The 20,073-nt window shown below is 44.3% G+C and overlaps 1 protein-coding gene across 3 annotated transcripts; it reads right to left on the bottom strand.

Moving 5' to 3' along the window:
* Window positions 1-9,238: 9,238 nt before the first annotated feature.
* On the bottom strand, window positions 9,239-19,567 carry LOC103538135 (cyclin-dependent kinase inhibitor 1). 3 transcript variants are annotated; one of them, XR_003988990.1, is made up of 5 exons: window positions 19,417-19,567; window positions 15,112-15,554; window positions 11,946-12,087; window positions 11,474-11,520; window positions 9,239-9,514 (listed from the first exon to the last, which is right to left on the bottom strand). XR_003988990.1 is itself a non-coding variant. In XM_030469504.1 (3 exons), coding segments are annotated over exons 1-3 (513 nt in total). In that variant the 5' UTR covers window positions 19,419-19,567; the 3' UTR covers window positions 11,474-12,019. The 3 variants fall into 3 exon arrangements, 1 of the variants encoding a protein (XP_030325364.1); XR_003988989.1 differs by lacking the exon at window positions 11,474-11,520; XM_030469504.1 differs by lacking the exon at window positions 9,239-9,514 and having other exon boundaries at window positions 11,474-12,087.
* Between the last annotated feature and the right edge of the window lie 506 nt (window positions 19,568-20,073).

Below are 20,073 nucleotides of genomic sequence, written 5' to 3'. Positions count from 1 at the left end.
CAATTCATTTCCATGAGGCAAGTAATTTTTTTCCTTTCCCTGGCCATTGCAACTTTGTTATGCTAATAAATACACTTGTGTAGTGGGACCCAGTTTAAACAAAGACTTGACATAGTAACTTTCCTGGACACATCCAGAATGGGACAACTGGGTCTCATCAGAGCCAAAGGTCTCTCCTCTCACCCTCTCATCTTCATGACATATCAGTGCTCTCAAACACAACTCTCTTCATGTCTCCAGTATGCATTTGTTATTTTCATTATTAGCTGAAAAAAATCAGGCAATCCCCATTTAGAAGAGGAAAGGAAGAACGGCTTTCAACTGCACAGGGACTGGAGAAAGAAGAGGATTTATTATTGTGGGATAGAAATTATGAACATCCTTTTTAAATTATTCTGAAGAGCTTTAAAAAAAGAAACACACCTCTCTGAAAACTAAAATGCTGATGTCTCATAGGCAAAAACACAGATGATGTGCTTGCTACCCCAAACAGCAGTTCAGCAGGGCAGGGCTCAGCAGATGGAATTACAGTCCCCCAGTGGTTCAGGGTGCCAAAAGCCTGTTTCTGTGAAAAGCAGAAGGGCACATGCTTCTTACCACCTTACCCGTTTTTTTGAGATATTTGGGGTAGGCTGGAAGTTGCTCTCAGGCAGCTAATGGGAAGCGAGATGGTACATAAAGGGTTTGGTTCATCTCTGACTCAGAGATGGTTTCCCACATACCAAGTTACCAGCACCACTTTCTGGAGTGCTTGTGTTTTCCTTGATAGTTTCCCACCTAAGGATAAAGCACTGTTGACCTTGGTTAATTATTCCCACAGGAGATGTATACACACAGCATCCTCCCACGTGAAACTGCACTGCCAGGTGAAGCCCTACCTGTACCAGAGGTGGCAGAAAAGGAGTCTTAGGGCCAGGAGAGCAGCTCTGCCCACTTCCTGCTCTCTCTGAATTACCCCCTTGCAAATCATCTTGGCTTTGCTTGGTTTCCTTCATTCTTAGATGGAACCTCAAGTTGTGATGTTCTGTTTACTTACACTTTAAGGCTGGAGAGCCAGGGGAGTTTGGCACCCATCAGTCTTCCATTTACAAATCAGAGGCCACCAATGCTGACTGCATTTTTCTTATTTCTTTATCCTCTTCTTATAAGATCTTGTTTATTTAGTCATAGGAACAAAGCATAAATGATTACAGCAAGCTTTCTGCCAAATATTTTTAATGCACTCCAGAGAATGCCATGATTGGATCCAGTCATCAATAGAGGATCCCCTTTTTGAGAGGGAGACAAAAAATTAATTCTTCAAAGTGCTACTGTCTTCTGGCTCTTCTGCTTCTCAGGGATGGTCCTGGGTGACAAGTTTTAGTAACTTGGATAGACCAGGAAGCAAAACCTCATGGCAGGCAGCCTGGGCTGCCTCCCCTAACAAACCCAAAGTGTTTACTGGATCTGTGTGCTTAAATGAGACCTCATGCTCTCTTGACAGCCTGCTATTAAATTCAGCCAATGTATTAGTACAATGAGATTTTAATAACGGATTATACAATTGTTACATATTCTATAAAATACAATATAATTTGACGTACTATGTTATACAAAATTAACATGTTGTTTTACAGCAGCTTCCTTTGGAGTCATTCCCCAGTCACAGGGGTCTTAGTAAAAGGATAGAATGGTAATAATGAGCATACGCTGAAGGAAAATGTGTAATAGTTGATGTTTTGTTAATAACCCATACATAAGTAAGGAGAAGGAGAAGGAAGAGAAGGAGGAAAAGGAGGAGGAGGAGGAAGAGGAGGAGAAGAAGGAGAAGGCGAAGGAGAAGGAGAAGGCGAAGGAGAAGGCGAAGGAGAAGGCGAAGGAGAAGGCGAAGGCGAAGGAGAAGGAGAAGGAGGAGAAGGAGAAGGAGAAGGAGAAGGAGAAGGAGAAGGAGAAGGAGAAGGAGAAGGAGAAGGAGAAGGAGAAGGAGAAGGAGAAGGAGGCAAAGGAGAAGAAGGAGAAGGAGAAGGAGAAGGAGAAGGAGAAGGAGAAGGAGAAGGAGAAGGAGAAGGAGAAGGAGAAGGAGGCAAAGGAGAAGAAGGAGAAGGAGAAGGAGAAGAAGGAGAAGGTGAAGGAGAAGGAGGAGAAGGAGAAGGTGAAGGAGAAGGCGAAGGTGAAGGAGAAGGAGAAGGAGAGCCCAGTACTTTTCCCCTCCCCACTTAGCATTTCACTGAAACTGCAGGTCTAGCCAGTTCTGTGATAAAAATACAAACAAACTCCTGAGAGCTGGGGGTGTGTGACTGAAGGAGACTGGCTGGCTAGGTGCAGGGCCTAACCTTTAATCTGCCTTGATTGCTCCTCCAGAATCTCTTCAAAAGCTCTTTTTCTGTACTCTAATGTTCTGCCAATCATAATTTGTATTTCTGAACACAAGAAGGAACTGTTTCCTGTCTCTGGTGGAAAAAGGGAGGAAAAAACCCTCCTGTATTAAAAGTAAAAATGATTTTTTTTTTTAAAGCTTACTACAGGAAAACAAAAGCTGTTTCCATTATGGGCACAGTTCGGGCATCTGCTTAAAAGCGATCACACACGGGAGGTGTTAACAAGCCGTGTGCATGGGGTTACATTCTCTTTTCCATTCAAGTGTCAGCTTTGCTAGCTTGCAATTGGAGGCAAATCAGTGATCCATGGCTGAGCACATCAGAAAGGTATGATGTAATGGGCCCTGCTCTCCATCCATCCTTCACACGGGCTCTGGAGCCCCGTCCTGTCGAGTTAATCATCGACATGGAAGAGTCGCCCGACACGGGAGGGGGCTGGGGAAGGCAACACCGAAACCCCCCAGAGATGAAGGGGTGGAAATTTCTCTCGTGGAAACTTTTCTCTCTTACCCGGCCACCAAAGCCTTGAGGAGGTGCTTAGCACTGCCGGGGAAAAAGGCTCTTTGAGGGGACTTGGATGCCAGGTCCCTGTTTGGAGGTGCTGGTTTATGCATAGCAGCTCCCCACCACCACTCGGCTAATCTCTGTTACATATCTACAGACAAAACAGCTACTTGGCATTGTGTTGCGGATGTCTGCAACTTTTGCCAGGACGTTGAACAGAGGCCAGGAACTTGGGTGGAGACAGGAGCCAGAAGGTCATCCGGGGTTGCTGCTCTTTGTTAGAGCTAAATAACGTTGTGAATGTATTAAGCCCCTTTCCACGCACTGATTTTACTTTTTTTTCAAAGCCTTCAATAGTCTTTTTTTTCCTCTCTTTTTTTTTTTTTTCTTTTTCATTGGGCTGGATTCATGTACAACTATGCAATGTAGAGCAGTCCGCTCATTTGCACTTAGCATGAAAACCTGAGTTTGAGAGGTTTTTTTAGAGAAAAAACCTCCCAACATACTCACTGCAGAGGTTTGCTCTGTGAGAACAAGACCTTGGGTGCTTTGTCACTTCCTTTCCTTCAGACACCGATCAGACACCTTCATGAAACTATCAGACGATCTCATTATCGTTCCTGAAGAGGAAAAGTTTGTTGTTTTTTTTTTTATTTTTATTTTCTTTTTTTTCTTTCTTTCTTTCTTTTTTTTTTCTTTTTTTTTTTTTTTTTAAAGATGGAAGTGGACTGAAGCAAATCACAGAATCTGGAATTTCAAAGTTGCTGCTGGATCCTAAAGCCATGCTGAGCACCGATCACACTGCTGGAACACCCTGGTGGGAACTGAAAAATGGCATGAGTAAGATTTGTGTATTATACAACTGATGCTATTAAATGAGTGCTGTGGCTGCATGGATGTATCTTGCTTATTCAGACCTGTAATGCTGAAGTTTACATCCATGTTACTGAGTGGTTAGTGCAGACCTCCTTCATAAAGCACGCTGCAGATGAAAGGAGGTTAATACCTCAGCAATGCATATTACGATTCCTTAGCACCAAATGTACAGCAAAATAGTTACAGATTAACATAGAGACAGTGAACAACATGATCAGAAAAATCGAGTTATTTTCTTCTTTCTGACACCATGGGAAGTGCATGGCGAGGTGAACATGCAGAGTTCAGGGATTCATGGCTGGTGCTTCACTTCACTCGTGAGACTGATGGTTTTTTTGCCCATGAACACCTGCTGTCTATTGAATTCTACCAATCCCCTGCTCCACTGCCTAGGGTGACAGCAACAATGGAAGAAGGGTTGTTGAAGCTGACATCAGGCTTTTTGGTGCTGGAGAACACCACTATTCTGCTCCAGATATGACGATTTAGATGTGAACATCCTCATCCTGCTTTTAATTCAGCCCACATTTGGTTTTAGCCAGTCCTTTCCCTGGCAGGTAAGTGTGCAGTAAGGTAGGGAAATCACAGCATGGCTCTGAATCATCACAGGTATACTCTGCAGTCACTTCTGTTTAGCATGGCAAGACGTGTTTGGGATGGGATACAAAAAAAAAAATTATGCTAGGTGCTAGAAAATTCCACTTTACCTCAAGTGTTTCCCAGATTGTGTTCTGTGGTGGACCCTTCTGGTAATTGGCAGTCTCAGAGGAGCTTGTGATCCATCCTTTTCAAGGGCCCTCTCTCAGGAAGAACTCAGTGTCACTTGGTGTATAAAAGCCAACATGAGTGTTATGTGCTATCCATCTGCTGCTCCAGTTCATCCCTGGAACAGGATTGCTCTGTATTTGGGCAAAAAAGTCCTTGTATATAAGATGCAAATACATATGTGCCCCTATGTATTTACACATGGATTTATGGGCACATATACATAATAAATTCAGAACATGCATATATAATATGTATAAATGTGATAATTTTTTTTCTGGAGTCTTATTAGATGAAAGATGTTGTAACATGAAATATTTTATTCATGGCTATGTTTAGCCAGACTGTGGCATGGTTTTCCGGAGACGTTATCTAATTCCAACATCTGAGAGACTCTTAGAATAAGATTTTGTGGTAGCCACAAATAACAAAGGCAGAAAGATTGCGGAAAGGTAAAAAGGCTGATCTTGATTTGCAGCAGGCAAGCTAAAAATTCCCTGCAGTCTCAGTCTCGTGTCCCAACCTCTTTATGCTGCTTCACTGTCTAGTAGGGCTTCTTTTCAATTTTTTTTTGTCAGGACAAGACAAATTGTCTAGCCACAAGAATTTAAACAATGCTTTTAATCTGAGTGAAGAAATGTGCCTGTACTGCTTGGCTGCCCTTAAAGTCTCAGCAAAAGGTGGGTTTGTGGAAGGTGCACCTCTAGCTTAACGTAGCTGTGCCACACAGCTAATTTATTTATCTCCCCTGTGCTTGATTTACAGTTCTCAATAACCTCCTTGCCATTTTTTTAGCTGAAAAACCATCAAAGGTGGTTCCTGCTATGGAGGCAGGGGGAGGCTACATGGCTCCCCCCGTGCCACCATGGCCCAAGCGGCACTGTCCCCACCATCCTGCAGACAGAGAAGCCAGCTGGAAACTGATACAGGTTTTAAAATAACCCGTGGTACAAGGAAAGGGAAATTTCACTGTAGATTTTTACCCTGACTCTATGGGGAAATGCAGTGAATTACACAATTTTCTTCTTAAACAGACACAAACTCTAAGCCTCCAAGGACTGGTGACATCTTGAAGCTCTTTTTACATGGCTCAAGTGCCTGACATGAGCCTCACCATCCTTTATCTCCATCTCTACCCTTCTTCCCTTAGACCAACATACTGTTTCACAGGGTACTGCTGGTGATATTTCATCCTTGTGCTGCTGCTCTGGGACCCAGCCCAGTGCCCTGACAGACTGGTGGGAGCAAAGGGGGTTGTGGGAATTCCCCATTAATTCCTGGAGTTCCCCACTTTCCTCAACACATCAAAGAGTGCATCTTGTGGTTCTTGGCCACATGAAGAATTTGATACATAGCTTGTAACATCAGAAAGGTTGGCTGTTCCAGGGTACACACATTTTCTTAAGACATGTTTTAGAGGGTCTGTGCACTGTGTCAGTGACAGCTCTGCACACAGATGTACATCCATGTATTGGAAAAAAAGGGAGACAGATGGTCCCTATTACCCTGTGTAACCAAACCCAGGATGCAGATGATCTGAAGCAATTGTAATGTGACTTTTCCTCTCACAGAGTTTGAGAGATTTCATTCATCACATATATAGTGTCGTGGCTCCAGATTTAAGGACATTATCTGAGACAGGGATTTAAAAACATATAATAAAGTTTTCTTGTCCAGTATAATGCTATGATTTTAAATCCTAAAGTGCCTTCGACTCTTTAAAACCAGAAGCAAGTGCTATGCATCACCCCGATCCTCAAAACTTCCGTTTTCCAGCGGGATCATGAGAGGGTTTATCCGCTTTCTTCATGCCAAGAACTACCTACATTTTTAGGAAAATGAGTCAGAAGACCAGTTATATTATCCTGCCACAATAGTTTACAGCAGGAGAACACCAGGCTGATCTTCGTGCATCCATCTACTTTCTCCATTTTGCCTCCTGTGCTGTGAGAACTCACGCGGGTTTTTATTTTTGAAAACACGTTTTCATCTGTGTGTGGATCCCCTCCTGCAGTTTCAGGGACCACTAGAGGTCCCCATCCAGTGCTGCAAAACACTTGCCTGGAGCACTCCTCTTCCAGTAACCAGTTTACCTTGGCCCATTGGCCCTTCAGTGGGACAAATCACTGCCTCTGGCCTCTGGCCAACCTCCTTGCGCGGGAAGAACCATCACGTTCCTACCAAGCTGGGGAAAATATTTGTTTAGCAGGTGTGTATCTGTTGGTTTTACCCCCTGACCACTGAAGCTGCTCAGCACTTCGGAATGCTCCTTGCCCTTTATGGAGGGGACTAAAGGGGGGGAGTGAAGGTTATTATCCTATAAACACAGCTGGTCATGTGAACCTGCCGCTTCTCAGTGTCTCCTTATAAAGGTTTGGAAAAGATCATCTGAAAGAGGGACCTAGAGAATCAGACCTTTAAATCCATATTTAGCTCCCGAGCTGATTTTTTTTTTTTTCCCTTCAGAAGTGCTGCTCCTAAGTAACTCCTCTAGTGCAGGAGAAGTCATTGTAAAATAAAAAAAATCTCTGTGTATGCATGCCACATATTATAAATCACTTCATCTCCTATTGAAGCATGGCCACTTCTGGGTAAAAACACAGCAGATGTTTAACATGTCGTGTCACAGCAGCTCTCCCCAGCAGATTTCAGTGGGACAGGAAGGAGGCCATGAAACGGCAAGAAGGATTTAGTTAGGCGAGACGTAATTACCAAAGTTGGACTATGGCCAGGACATTGGGGCAAACCCTCCTGCCTTTGCAAATTTGATTTTAACAACTTTAATTTTAAACACCTGATAGTCATATTTCTTGCCAAGAGAACAGCTTGCTGAAAGTAAGAGAGGCAACATTTCCTAAGCAAAAAAAAAAAAAAATCTCAGAAAAAAAAAAGGGTTTCCTCCTATATGGTGTGTGACAACTCAGTGGGAAACCATAAAATATCCACTGCAGAAACACACTTTCTGGGCTGTAGGTCAACTCAGCTTATACTACCCCACAGCCTGAAAAAACACTTTGTGCGTGGAAGTGATGAATTGTAGAAAGTAGAACAGCACAGGGGGATAAGTGTTGGGAGGCCAGGTCAGTGCAGCACAGAAACAAAACAAGAAGAGAAGAAAATGTAACTTCCTTGGCTATTAAAACATATTTATGCACCACCATTTATTGATGACATTGCAAACATACACATCTGACTACTGAATGGCTCAACACACCAGCTTGCTTACCTGGAATTCAACTGCATCTATGGCACTGCAACAAAAAACAAGCAGAGCAAAATGAATACCTGAAAGAGAGCACCTTGTATAACAAAACCTCTCTGAGTCTCAGAAGGAATGTTGCTGAAGTTGGCCACCCCTGAGATTCACCAAGTGAACAGAGCAAATGATGTTTTCACAGCAGTGTGCAATGTTTGGAATAAACAAGTCCCGATTCTGCTACTTCAGTCCAGGGGGATGGAGTAGGTGACTTCCCAGGTTCTCTTCCAGCCAAATATTTCTGAGATATTAAGGCCCAGCCCCCCACGCTTATTAACAAGGATCCAAGAGATAATGGTAAAATAGCAAAATATCTACTGTTGCAAGTTGATAGCTTCTCCAGAAAACTCATATTTCCCTACAAAAGGGCCTACTGCCCTTCAGAATAGCTTGCAGAGTGGTTGCTTTAAGTAGAAAGGAGCTGTACTTGCATCATCCTGAAAATAACTGGAAGCATGAGGAGAATCTTTTTTCCTGGCCTTTTCACCCAAGTGAAACAACCTTCTCCATTTGCTGCTGAAAAGAATTTAATGAAATAATCCATACCTGCGAGGTAATTTCCATGTTTATACAGAACCTAACACAAGTGTTCTGGGACTTCCTCTGTCCTTTTCAGCTCATGTCGTGTTGCACATGGGACACATTTACCTCAGATGGAAAAAACCTGAACTGCTGATTTCCCAATGTGTATGTTGGTCACACCATGGTATAGGTGGAAGCGAGGTTGTGGCTCTTTAGTAATACACAGCCCTGAGTCATACATGCTCCTTATATTTAAAAAAGGGGAAGGAAGAGGGCTCAGGTAGAAGTAACTGTACCTAATTATCAGTATACCAATACAATATGCTGTGGGTTCCTGCTGAAATCTCACTTTCTGCTGTGTATTCCTTAACACAGCTACACAAGACCTTAACCCAGTGTTGCTATCCTGCTGTTAATGCCCGAAGCCTGAACACATCCTCTTGCTTCTCATTATGAGAAAGAGCAGATTTGGGGTTTGGTGGGTGGCCACAGACCCCTACAGCCCACCAAACTCACAGGTCAGCAGGTAAGTCCCAAGCAGCTTTTTTACAGGATTAAATTTGGTACGTTCAACCCAATGTATATTCCTGGGGAATGAAGCCCACCAAAACTTCAGTGTATTTATTGCTTTTTCAGTCAGGTCTGCTACCTCATTTAAAGAATGGGAATGTTTCAGACACACCTACTATTAAAAAAATATTATTATTATTATAGATTTTCTACGCACTGGCATTTACCCTTGTGAATACCATGTTAAACAAGAAAGTGCAATTCACAAGTTGAACAAAATAATGAAACACTCCATGTTTCACTGTTTCTTCATCAGCATGGTAATGACACACAGATACACTTTATTCACCCTGATGATGACAAAGCTCGTATTAATCAGGTTTGGTTTTCATTTTGGCTGTTACACACATAAAAATTTAGCAGGAACCATTTTCCTGTATCTTTTAAAACTCATGCACGTAGAAAGGAGGCAATGGCTTGACACAGTTAGCTGCTTGTCCATTTATTGTATAGAGTAAAAGAACTAGTGCAAAACATCTCAATGTCACTCCTCCTCTGGTGTAAAGAAGGTGATTCCACTACAGGTCAGTGGAGAGTGTACACCAGGGGAGTATTAAGCTCTCTGGTACAAGTATGAGAGTTTCCCATTGAAAACACTGGTATGAAACCTGCAGTTTCCTCTTCTATGCTTCTGTGGTACCGTGTCATTTTCCTCTCCAATATTCTGTCATTTCACAAAACATTAACAAATTTATAATCAGCAAGCAGAAAACTTTTACACCCTAGCATTAAGCTCCCAGCCATAATCACAGATGATTAAAATGCTATAAAGGTGGACAGGCTGAATGTTCAACTATGACATCCTCCTTCCAGTCTGAAGATACTGAAATTCCACTCTAAGGCCAAGATCAGCATTGGTATCCAAAACCTGTGTTATCGATAATTTAAACAATTGTTTTTCAAATTCCTACAGCACTATAGTGTCCTAATTACAAAGCATTTAAGGCAAACACTTATTTTTAAGTGTACATCTAAGCACTCAGCTGTTTTTTAACTAATACCATAGAAAAAAAAAAAAAATCCTTTCTTGTTTCTTCTTTGGGACAGCAGTACGCTGACAGTTCTTACTTTCCCTAAGAAAGAGAAGCATCCCTTTTCTCTTTGAAAGAAAAAGACACAGCTACTTCACAATAACCTTTTGCATGGCAGACTTTGGGGCTTTTATGCACAGCTCATGTCTGTCATCCTGGTCAGAAAGTGATTCTGTAGGTAACCTTACTAGAAACCAAAAGGGTGTCCAGTGTCACTGGTCTGCTTTCAAATCACAGACTTCTGGAAAGACAGAAATTGTGCAACTTTTCTTAGCTAGAGAAAGCGACCACACTTTAAAAAACAGATTAGACTCTTCAAACAAAAAAAGTTTGGAAACAAAACTAAACATACAAACAGCCCAGTTCTGCACCTTTATGCTACATCTCAACAGGGTGAAGAGTGTCACAGACTGGCCTGGTCACAAACACACTGATGGCTCTGTGAACAGCAGTAGCCAGGTTGGCCCTCAAGCTGCTTCATTTAGGTAAAACTCATCAGAGTGACAGACATGAGAGGGAGCAACATTTTTTCATAACTAAATAAAAAAATTCAAGAGGGAAAATTGCATCTCATGACTCTTGTATGTAGCTAGAAACAGACTCTGACCCCACAATTTGCTGAGCATCTTTAACTCAGAGTACAGAAACAGAGTGAATTCCCTGCCTTTGTGCCATTTGGGGGAAAATCAACTTTTATTTATATCTAAACACTTGTAGCTCTTAATGGGAAAAAAAGGAAAACACTAAACACTGCTGATGTTGCACATAATGCAGGGTATACAACTTGCTTACAGCACTTCTCATGTGTACACCTGACACATGCACATGTGCACATTAAGTTTTACTACCCAGGAGAAACCTTTGTTTAGAATTCAGACAAAAAGCAGCAGTCCATTATCTCATGTCATTCTAAAAACCTGACATTTACAGAGCAGTTTCCAAACAAGTTCCTTAAACACTGCAAGCATCTTAAGGCCACATGCAGCAGTATAATTTAGAGCGTATATTTTATAGGTTTCTTTTTCTCGTTTACTCACTGATTATTATGTGCTGTAAAACCTCAATTATCCCAACTAGTCAGGGGAATAAAAATACAGAAAAGAAAAAGTAGGTGATGGAAAAGGATATGTTAACAAATGCCACAGAAAAGCAGTCCAGGCAGCACCAAGGCTATTGCATGTGTAATATTTCAGTGTCATTAATACCCTTTCTCTTCCTATAGAAAGACTAGTAGTATTTATAAAAAACACAAAATGGTAACTAAACTCCCTCATTCTTACTCTGTTCTTACAAGTAACAGGCATTTTAAAATACTGTAGAAAAATGCAAGGCAAAAAGTACTTTTGTTTTTACTGTGCAAACTCACAGACCTAGATAGAACAGCACAACCCAAATTAAAGGCTGGATTTGGCCCGTCTGGGAAAGGGAATGACTTGAAAGATAAGAATATTTCTGCCTGTAAGTTTATCTAATTCTTGTATGGGGAGCAGACATACAAGCCTACAATAGCTGCTGAAGTAAAGGGAAACTTTCCAAGGTAATTTCAGCTTTTTCCATTTACATCCCAGCAACATATACATTTTGGCACTCACATGCTGTTACTTATGCCCTGAATAGTTGCAAGCACAAAATTCTGTACCTGGAGGAAAAAAGAAAATAAATCACTGAAAGGCTTGGGAATTTTTTTTGTAGTGTATCAGACTGAAACGGTAGAGCTTAGTAAGCCATCCCTGCTAAAACCAAATATAAAGACATGACAATATCAAAGACCCAAACTTTACAGTAACTTGTCCAAGCATGTTATTAAATGTATACAGTTGTTTTAACTGCTTAACATTTTCTTATGTACAATGATTTTTAATGCACATTAAACTACTAGACTTAGCCAATTTTCTTTAGTGTCCAAACTTGCTTGCCAGCTTTTTTAAGGCCAGTTATTTATTATCTAAGTGGTTCCAGTTGGATTGGCCTGACCCCATCCCAATGAAAGTATTTTCTTTTTTCACTGCTGCTGTCAGAAATATATCTCTGTGGGATACTCCTAAGCATCCACAGCCTGCACACCTGATTTTTGAAGGTTGACAAAGCTTGGCAGATGTTTCTAGCCTCTCTGGTGAAGAGCAAACCTCTCCTTGCTTTCAAGAAGTTGACTTTTTTGCAGCACCTTGCATATTCGTTTTGCCTCGCTTCTTTGCTGAGTAGTAATCTGGAGAACAAGACAAACAGAATTAGGGCTATGTCACCAGTAATGGCTGCTTGTCAAGAAATCTCTGATTTTTTTTCATGTTGAAGAAGTCATTTAGACTTCTCTATGGCTCATGAATGAACAAAACTAATACCTTTAGCATGTTCCACATAAAGCTATGTAACACCACACAAAACAAAAGAAATGTGCTGGCTTTTATCCAGTTGAGATCAAAAGACTTTGGACCCTCTTATGCAAGCTGAGCAGTGGGACATTTCACTAGGAGCCCAGCTGCTCAGAAGCTCACATAGTGGAGCCTAGTTTCAAAATTGATGGAGGCACTGAAAAGCCAGAGGGATGCAGATTCCTCAGAGCCAAATTCAGATGGTCTATCATCCATAGCTAAACAGAGTCCATGGAAATCAGCAGGTTTGCCTCAGAGACTCCAAAGAGCCCCCATAGTGGCCTAAGTAAAGTCCTGAGGAGGATGCTGCCTCAGCCTGTCATTAGGAAAGCCTGGCCACAGGGACCTAGGAGGGAAAGACTTCTGTTGTTTAAAGATACCTGCTTAAATACTTGCTTTCATTTCCTCCCCACTTGCTCCCAGCCACCTTCCATAAACCATCTTCTTTAGAAGTAAGAGCAGCTAGTGAAACCACAGGATTTTTACCCATTTTCTCTCTTTGATCTTTAGGAATGAAGGCAAGGATTTATGAATGTCTCCCAGGAGAGCCAAGGTCTAAGTGCATCAGACTCAGCCAAGCCAAAAGGTTTGGAAGAGAAGATGAGTGAAGAGCTGGCATGGTTCACCAACCTTGGCTAGTGGGGGAAAAAAAAAAGAAAAAAAAAAAAAAAGGAAAAAAAAAAAAAAAAAAAAGAAAAAAAAAAAAGCTTATAGTCTGTATCTGAGCTGCTTTTTTTAATTTTAGGTTCTACAAGAAAACAGAGCGGTATCACTCTGGGGTCACAAAAACAACAAAAAAAGAGAGAATAGAGATGGCATATGTGTATGTAGAAGGTTGAGAGAGAGAAGGAAAAATCTACTTTTGTACTGGTTCACTCTCTTCATGTCTGAGGAGTCAAATGCAGCACAAAAGCCTCTGCTACTTCCACTCTGGAGATGCCAGTGTCCACAAAACCTCATGGCTGGTTTTTAATATATTGATATTTATTTAATTGGCCACAGCTGTCTTTGAAAGTCTAAATTAAACACACATTGTTGGATCTTAATGTAAAGCATTACAGTGCTCTTGTTGACCAAAGCAGAACTTAGATAACCAGGTTCAAATCCAACCTCAGATCCTAATTCTAAACTAACTTTTCATTAGGGGATGGCAGAAGATGAGTGATGGGGTGAAAGCATGGGGTCAGATGGTTACCAGTACGTATGATCTTCCCTGGCTCAGTTTTGTCTGAATTACTTCAGTCATGCCCAGAGGGACAAAGTTCCTGCAGCTAGAGGGAAACTTCTAATGCATCCTTTAGCAGGCAGGAAGAAGGATGTGTATGTGTGTTTGTGGGTGGGTGGTGGGTGCCTGTGAGAGGAGGATTGAGAAAAGGACTGATCTCCAAGCCTCACCAAAAGAGAAACAGTTTTCCTGGCTCATCTCACACCCCCAAATTCCTTGGGGAAAAGGGCACTGGTTGATACACCAAAGTCTTTTCTCTTTTGAAAACACATGTGGGAAAGTGTTAAACTGCAGCGGGAATTTTGGTTTCCACATCCCTTGATGAAACATTTCTTGCCTAGGGAAAGCAAAACGGAAGAAAAATATCCCCTGGAAATAACTCCATAATTTACTCCCACACACCTAGTGAGAGATTTACAATTGAACAGCAGTTCCCTCAAACCATCACAAGATTGTGCTCTGAATTACACTTCTGTACTCCTACCTGTAAATTATACTGTTAATTAGTTAATGGCTGTAAAGTACTTTGGAGGAGAAAAGAGCACTCATTAAGTATCATTGTTCTGTACTCCAGTGTGCAATGTTCCACTCTTCATTAATCTCCAACTCCTTCCTGAACCTCTCACAAGCAATTAAGTTTCATACCATCAAATAGCAAATTAGTCTATTGTCTGACTTAACTGAGATCAACATCACTGTTCAGAAAGTGTTTCCTGAAAACTCAGCTTCAATTATATGCTAGGCAATTTCAAGCTGGTGTCTCACATCAGATTCCTGAAAGAAAAGCCTTGATCTAGGTCTTGAAAACCTCAGTCTTGGATAAACCAAAACCCCAATATGGACAAGAGAAATATAATATATGGGATTAGATTTTTCAAAATAGCTCAAATGCCACTGAGAAGAGAAAATGAAGGACCGGATGTTCAGAAGAGCTTAGCATGCAGGATACTGAGGACTTTGCAAAAATCAGCAGATCTCTATGGGTGCTGAAATCCACTCCGGGCAGCAAGTCCTGGTGAGAGGCATTTGAAAACCTAGCTACTTCTGCTACCTGGCCAAGTGTAACATTGATTTGCTCTTAAGATTTCTGGATGCCTTCACCAAGTATAATGAACAAGCTGAAGTTAGTAAGGGACCTGGCTTCTTTCTCTGGTTTCTGGTCCTCCCTAAGGCTTTGCTGGTTGATGGTGTTCCTCGTACTCAGGAAAGGGTGCATACAACCAAATCTATACGCAAGCAAAAAACCAAACAATTCCTATGTGATAGGAAACCCTGTTTACCTGTTGGGCTCCAGCCAGAGAAAACACCTCGCTACTGTTCTTAGACTGCCTTCTCTATGTCTAGCTCTCCTAACCATACAACCATTCTCCCTCAAAAAGTAGTCCTTATATTATTGTTCTGTGACAAGTCCTAGGCAGATCCCCAGGGCCAGGTAGGGACCTGTGGCACAGCACCTTTGAAAAAACCAGGCTCATGCCCATCAACCTTGAGTATGCCTTCCTCTTCTTGTAGATGCTTCTTTGAAGGGCAGCATTTTCTTAAAGCAAAACTGGTTTATGAGGCTGGGTTATGAGAATTTCTAAGCAGCTGCTGGGACCAGGTTTGATCACCTGAGCCACACCAGGGTCTCACACACCTGTCAAAGATGCCTGTCTTCTTTTCTTCCCTTCTGAGATCTTCTTGCCCCCTGTTTTCTTGGAAATTTGAGGTTTCTCAGTCAGTACCACCTGGGCAAAGTGGGGATTATTGTCTGCCCTTCCCAGGGGCCAGTTTAAGTGCTGCAGAGGTCTCTGAGCACCTTTCACCACGCAGGTGTGGTAGAAGGCAGGCACCTCGCGGCCCTCAAGCTCTTCCCACCGCAGAAGCCCCTCCACTGGTGTGTCCCACAGGAAATTGAAGTTCCACTTCTGCTGAGCCCTCTCAACGCTGTTGTGCAGCACACGCTGGAAGTCCTGCTGCAGCTGCTCATGGTCTGTGGGTCCAAAGAGGTTTCTCCGAGCATGGGTTGTCTTGCCTGGTCTCTGCTCCATCTTTTCTCCCTGGTGCTGCTCTCCAGCAAGCGTATGCAGCAGTGAGTCCCTGCCAAGGACAGAAAGACCATCAGCCACTCTTTGCATGCTCAGTTTGGTGGGCACTGCACACTCTTGGAGGGGAGTGTAGCAGTCAGTCTGTATACTTTTGATTCTCTTACAGGAAACCTGGGCTTATTTTGAAAGGAAGTTACCCTAGTCTCCAGTCCAAAGTGAGAATTCCTGTCTATAGGATGTGTCCACAAAAGGATGGGGAAGGATGAAAAGCTCTCATCTCTTTTGTACGATCTCATTTCAGTGGACACTGAGTGAGGGGCTGCCCCAAGAGATCAGAGATGCGTGAAGAAGGGAACAACGTCCATTGAGCTGGTGCAGCAGAAGACAGATAGCACAGAAACAGCACTTGGGAAGAGTGACTATGACTATCACCTTAAACACAGCAAAGGGCCTGGAAAGGAAGACTTCCAGGACAGTGAAAGGTGATGGTAAAGTACAGAAGACATACTTAATTTTACAGTGGAGATGGGACCTCCTGACTACTCTTAACACCATTTATGTTGCAGTGTCAGGCAAGTTGGAAGGTGAAGATGATTTAAGCATCACCTGCTTCTTGCCTGACATTTTCATTCCCTTTTCTTCAAGCAACTGCATGAGAAATGGTACCATCCACAGACAACCCCCACTCTCTTTTTTACAATGGCAAGTCCCATGCTAGCATCAGTAGGTGGACTTCCCATTTGGTAGGCTGGCATTGGTACAGCAAAAGTGCGCTGCCTCCTCTGGAAGGTAAGATGGGGACATGGCATAGATCTATGGAAGAGATACCAGGGATTTTGAAGATTTCTTAGGCCAGAGGGGCATAAATATACCAGACAGTGTAACCCATTAATTCCAGAATCAATTAATTAATTTCTGGAAGAGCGTGTAAATAGATCTTAATTCTTTTTCTCTCTGAATCCACAAAACTCTTTCACACAAGCTGTGGTGCAAAGCAGTGGACAGGCTAAAAAGAAACAACAGAGACATATTAGTAAACAGCCACATTTTGGATTTGTGGCACTACTGAATTCTGATGGGCATAAAGAGTTTAAGGACAGAACTAAGAGAGGTCAACTGGTTATTTTTCTATAGACCATGCAGATAAAGTAGCTCCTGCACAGCTCAAGCTTCACCTACAGCAGACACAAATCTAGAAGCAACTGCTATAATCACCCCCCCATATCATCTTTGGAGGGTTGTATTGAGCCCACCTGAACTCTGAGCATCCCTGTGCAGTCACACCCCAAGTGGCTGTTCCAAGAATGTCACTTGGTGGCTCTGGTATCAAAAGCTTGTCAGCAATGGGGCAGTGTTGGCCCTTAAGCGATTGTGCATGTAGCCTGCTGCAGAAAACCTGGACACTGAGGGATTTGGCTGCTTCCTCTGAGGTGGAAGCTGAGTGTCAGTTCTGCAGCTGAAAACACAACTGAGCAGCAGGGGTTCAGTGAGGATGACTGGCTCCTGCTTCCATTTATAAAACTTATTCCCTGCTCCTAGTGGCTCTGAACCAGCACCCTGCTCATGTGTGGCCCACAGTCACAAGAAATTAGAGAATTCCAGGTCTGGGTTCCCCTTCTGGTGAATGGACTGATTTCCAAACATTAGGGGTGGTTCTCTGGAGACTCATGCCTCCCATAGAGCTCTGGTCTGGGACACCATCTAGGGCTGATCATTGGGTCTGGTGGGACAGCACTGCCTCCAGGGCCCCAGCCAGGTCCCACCAATGGTCTCCACTGTGCCATGTGGCTAGGTACACCTTCACATCTCAGGTGAGCCTTCAGCACTCAGCTGCAAATGGGAACAAAGGTGGCAGGTGCCCACTAGGTGCTCCTCACTCCTGGATGGCATTAGGAAAGGTGGAAAAGCATTTTTCCTGATGAAAAGCACAACAAGGATAATCCTCTAGGTGGCATCCAGAATCCCCAAATTTAACAGCAAACTTTTCCCGGGGTTGCAGGCAGCCTTGCCCTTAGCTGTCAGGATAACTCGATGGGGCTGGCTGGGACTTGGAGCTAGTAACCATCACACCTCCACTGCTTATTCATCTGATGCCAAGCCCTCGGCAGCTTAAACCAAGGCCATTCAAAGTCAGTCTGGGCCTGAGGAAAAGGCAAAAGATCTAAGGAAAGGTTAAGCAGTGCTTTGCAGGAATATTCCTCTGTGTCAGAAACTTCCTTCATATATATGTATTAGAAAACATGTGGTATCAGGGTTAGGCAGAAAGGTGTTATCAAACAACTATGGCCTTTCCTAGCAACATGTTTTAATATCACATAGGCACAAAGTAGAAAGGAACCTGCCTTGCTCTGTTTATGACTATGGCTATTCCAGCACAGTCTGAGAATCCAGTGCCTTGTCTTTAAGACTGTCTCATCCCAGGTGTTCCAAAGGAAGATAAAAGGCCTGCAGAGGGATAATTATAGAATAACCTTTCCCTATGGAAAGTTTCCTCCTCATGCATTTAGTTATGTCATGAATCACAAATCCTTCCAACTCTTTTAAGCTTAGTCCATGTGTATATACTGCCTGGTGTCATTCCCCCTTCTCACAGTTGCATCCAGGGTGAAATCTTGGCCCTACAAGAGTCAGTGCAAGTTCACTGCAGCTAAACCAGGATGCGACTCCTTGGGTTTTTCAGGACTCTTTCCAGGTCTTGGCTCCAAAGCTGCACCGTCACTATTCCAACAGCTTAGTCTGAGTTGCGTGGGTGTATTAAAACACACATAAATCAAGGCTGAAATGTTTCTGAAATGCAAAAACATTCTCGGTAGGGCCCTTTCTTTCTTAACCCATGACTTCTCTGCCACCTAAGGGCAAGCTTGTGAGCCCCATTCTGCCAGGCTCATACCTATGCACAAATACATCCTCCCCGAGCCAAGATGTGGGACAAATGCTGAAGGGTGGAGCTCTGCACTAACAGCGGCTGCTCCTGGTTTATCTCCAGTTCTGTGCTAGCTGGAATGAGTTGAAAAGAAACTTCTTAGGCAGTTTAGTGCCTGATTCTTGCATCAAACTTGCAGAGCATCAAAGGCATGTTACCTCACATTTCTGAACTTCCTATATATGCACTGGTTAAAAAAACAGGTGATGTCAAGCAAGTGGGTTAATGCTGTACATATTTAATTTTCATTCTTTCAGTGAAGATCTGCTTCATAAATGGTTTTGGATACTGAGAGTTACTTGCTATTTGATTTTCAGACACAGTGCTTGCCTGTGGCAGCTACTCAGGTACCTTTAACTCACTCTTTTTGAAAAATAATGCCAAAAAACAGCTCTCCCCATCGCTTTGGTTTGCAGAGCAAGCCACACCTCTCACCCCCTCCTTGAACTTCGTCCATCCCTGCCTTCCCTGGCGCTAGCCGCCCTGGCAGCACAGCCGAGGGCCACCACCTGTCCTCTGCCCACACCCTCTTTGTGCGGAGGCAAAAGGGATGGGGCAGCCTGTGCAAGGAAGGGATTTATTCCTCATGACCTTCAACAACAGACCGCCGGGGCGGCGGCGTTCACCACCCTGGTACCCCCGGTAGCCACCAGGCTCGGGCCAAGGGGAACCGAGGTGGGTGGGAGGGGGCTGCAGGAATCATCCCCAGCAGCAGATTCCCCCCTCTCTCCTCGGGGAAGGGGCTGGCAAGGACCCCCCCAGAGGGCCTGCGGGGACGATGCTCTGCCCCTCAGGGACGCGCTCCGGACACAACACGACCCCGCCCAGCACCCAGTGGGGGCGGGAAATAAAGGAGAGGGAGGGGGGGCACCCAACCTCTCCCCCAGCACACGGCCCCGCCCACCCTCCGCTCCCCCCACGAAGCCCCGGGAGGAGTGGAGCGGGGAGCGGGCGGTGCTGACGGCGGCGCTCCCGGACGGAGCTCACTTACATGCGGGGCGTCCCGAGTGCCAGCGCCCCAGTGGCGGGCGAGGGGAGGAGAGGGAAGGGGAAGGGAAGCGGCCCTGCAGCAGCTTTGGAGCCGCGTCCCAGGCCGTTGTGCGCCGCCGGGTGGAAGGCACCGCCCCTCGCGGGTCCAGGGCGGGTCCGGGGCGGGTCCGGGTCGCTTAACCGCCCTGGGCGGAGGCGCACGTGGCGCGGCAACGTGACCGCTGCTGCTGCCGCCAAACCGAGGTTCCCGCGCTTCAGAAAGGGAAGGGGGGGGGAATGGGGGTGTCCCAGGAGGGTCCCCGCGGGGTGGCTGTGACACGGCGGCAGGACGGGTGGCTCGGCGAGGCTGTTGGCCTCATCCCTTGCGTTGCAGGCGGAGCGCGGTGCTGAGGGTATTTTCTCCCGGGTTCTGGTGGCAGCTGGGTCGGGGGATGTGCCCGTCCCTCGTGCTCAGCCGTGGCGAGGTTGCTGTGTGCGGTTTGGGTTACGGGAAGGAGACGGAGGTGGTGGAGAGGGTGCAGAGAAGGGCTGTTGCGCTGATGAGGGGTCTGGAGAAGAGGAGGTGAGGGAGCTGGAGCTGCTCAGCATGGAAGAGACCGAGGGGAGACCTCATCAGTTGCTACAACTCCCTGAAAGAGGGTGTAGTGAGGCAGATGTT

The sequence above is a fragment of the Calypte anna genome, chromosome 1 (genome assembly GCF_003957555.1).
Source record: "Calypte anna isolate BGI_N300 chromosome 1, bCalAnn1_v1.p, whole genome shotgun sequence".
NCBI lineage: Eukaryota > Metazoa > Chordata > Aves > Apodiformes > Trochilidae > Calypte > Calypte anna.
This window is presented reverse-complemented; position numbering and strand designations above follow the sequence as displayed.

Coding starts and splice junctions, on each gene's coding strand:
- LOC103538135 (XM_030469504.1), bottom strand. Junction 12,088..15,111: donor AAGACAGGCATCTTTGACAG/GTGTGTGAGACC, acceptor CTTGTTCTCCAG/ATTACTACTCAGCAAAGAAG.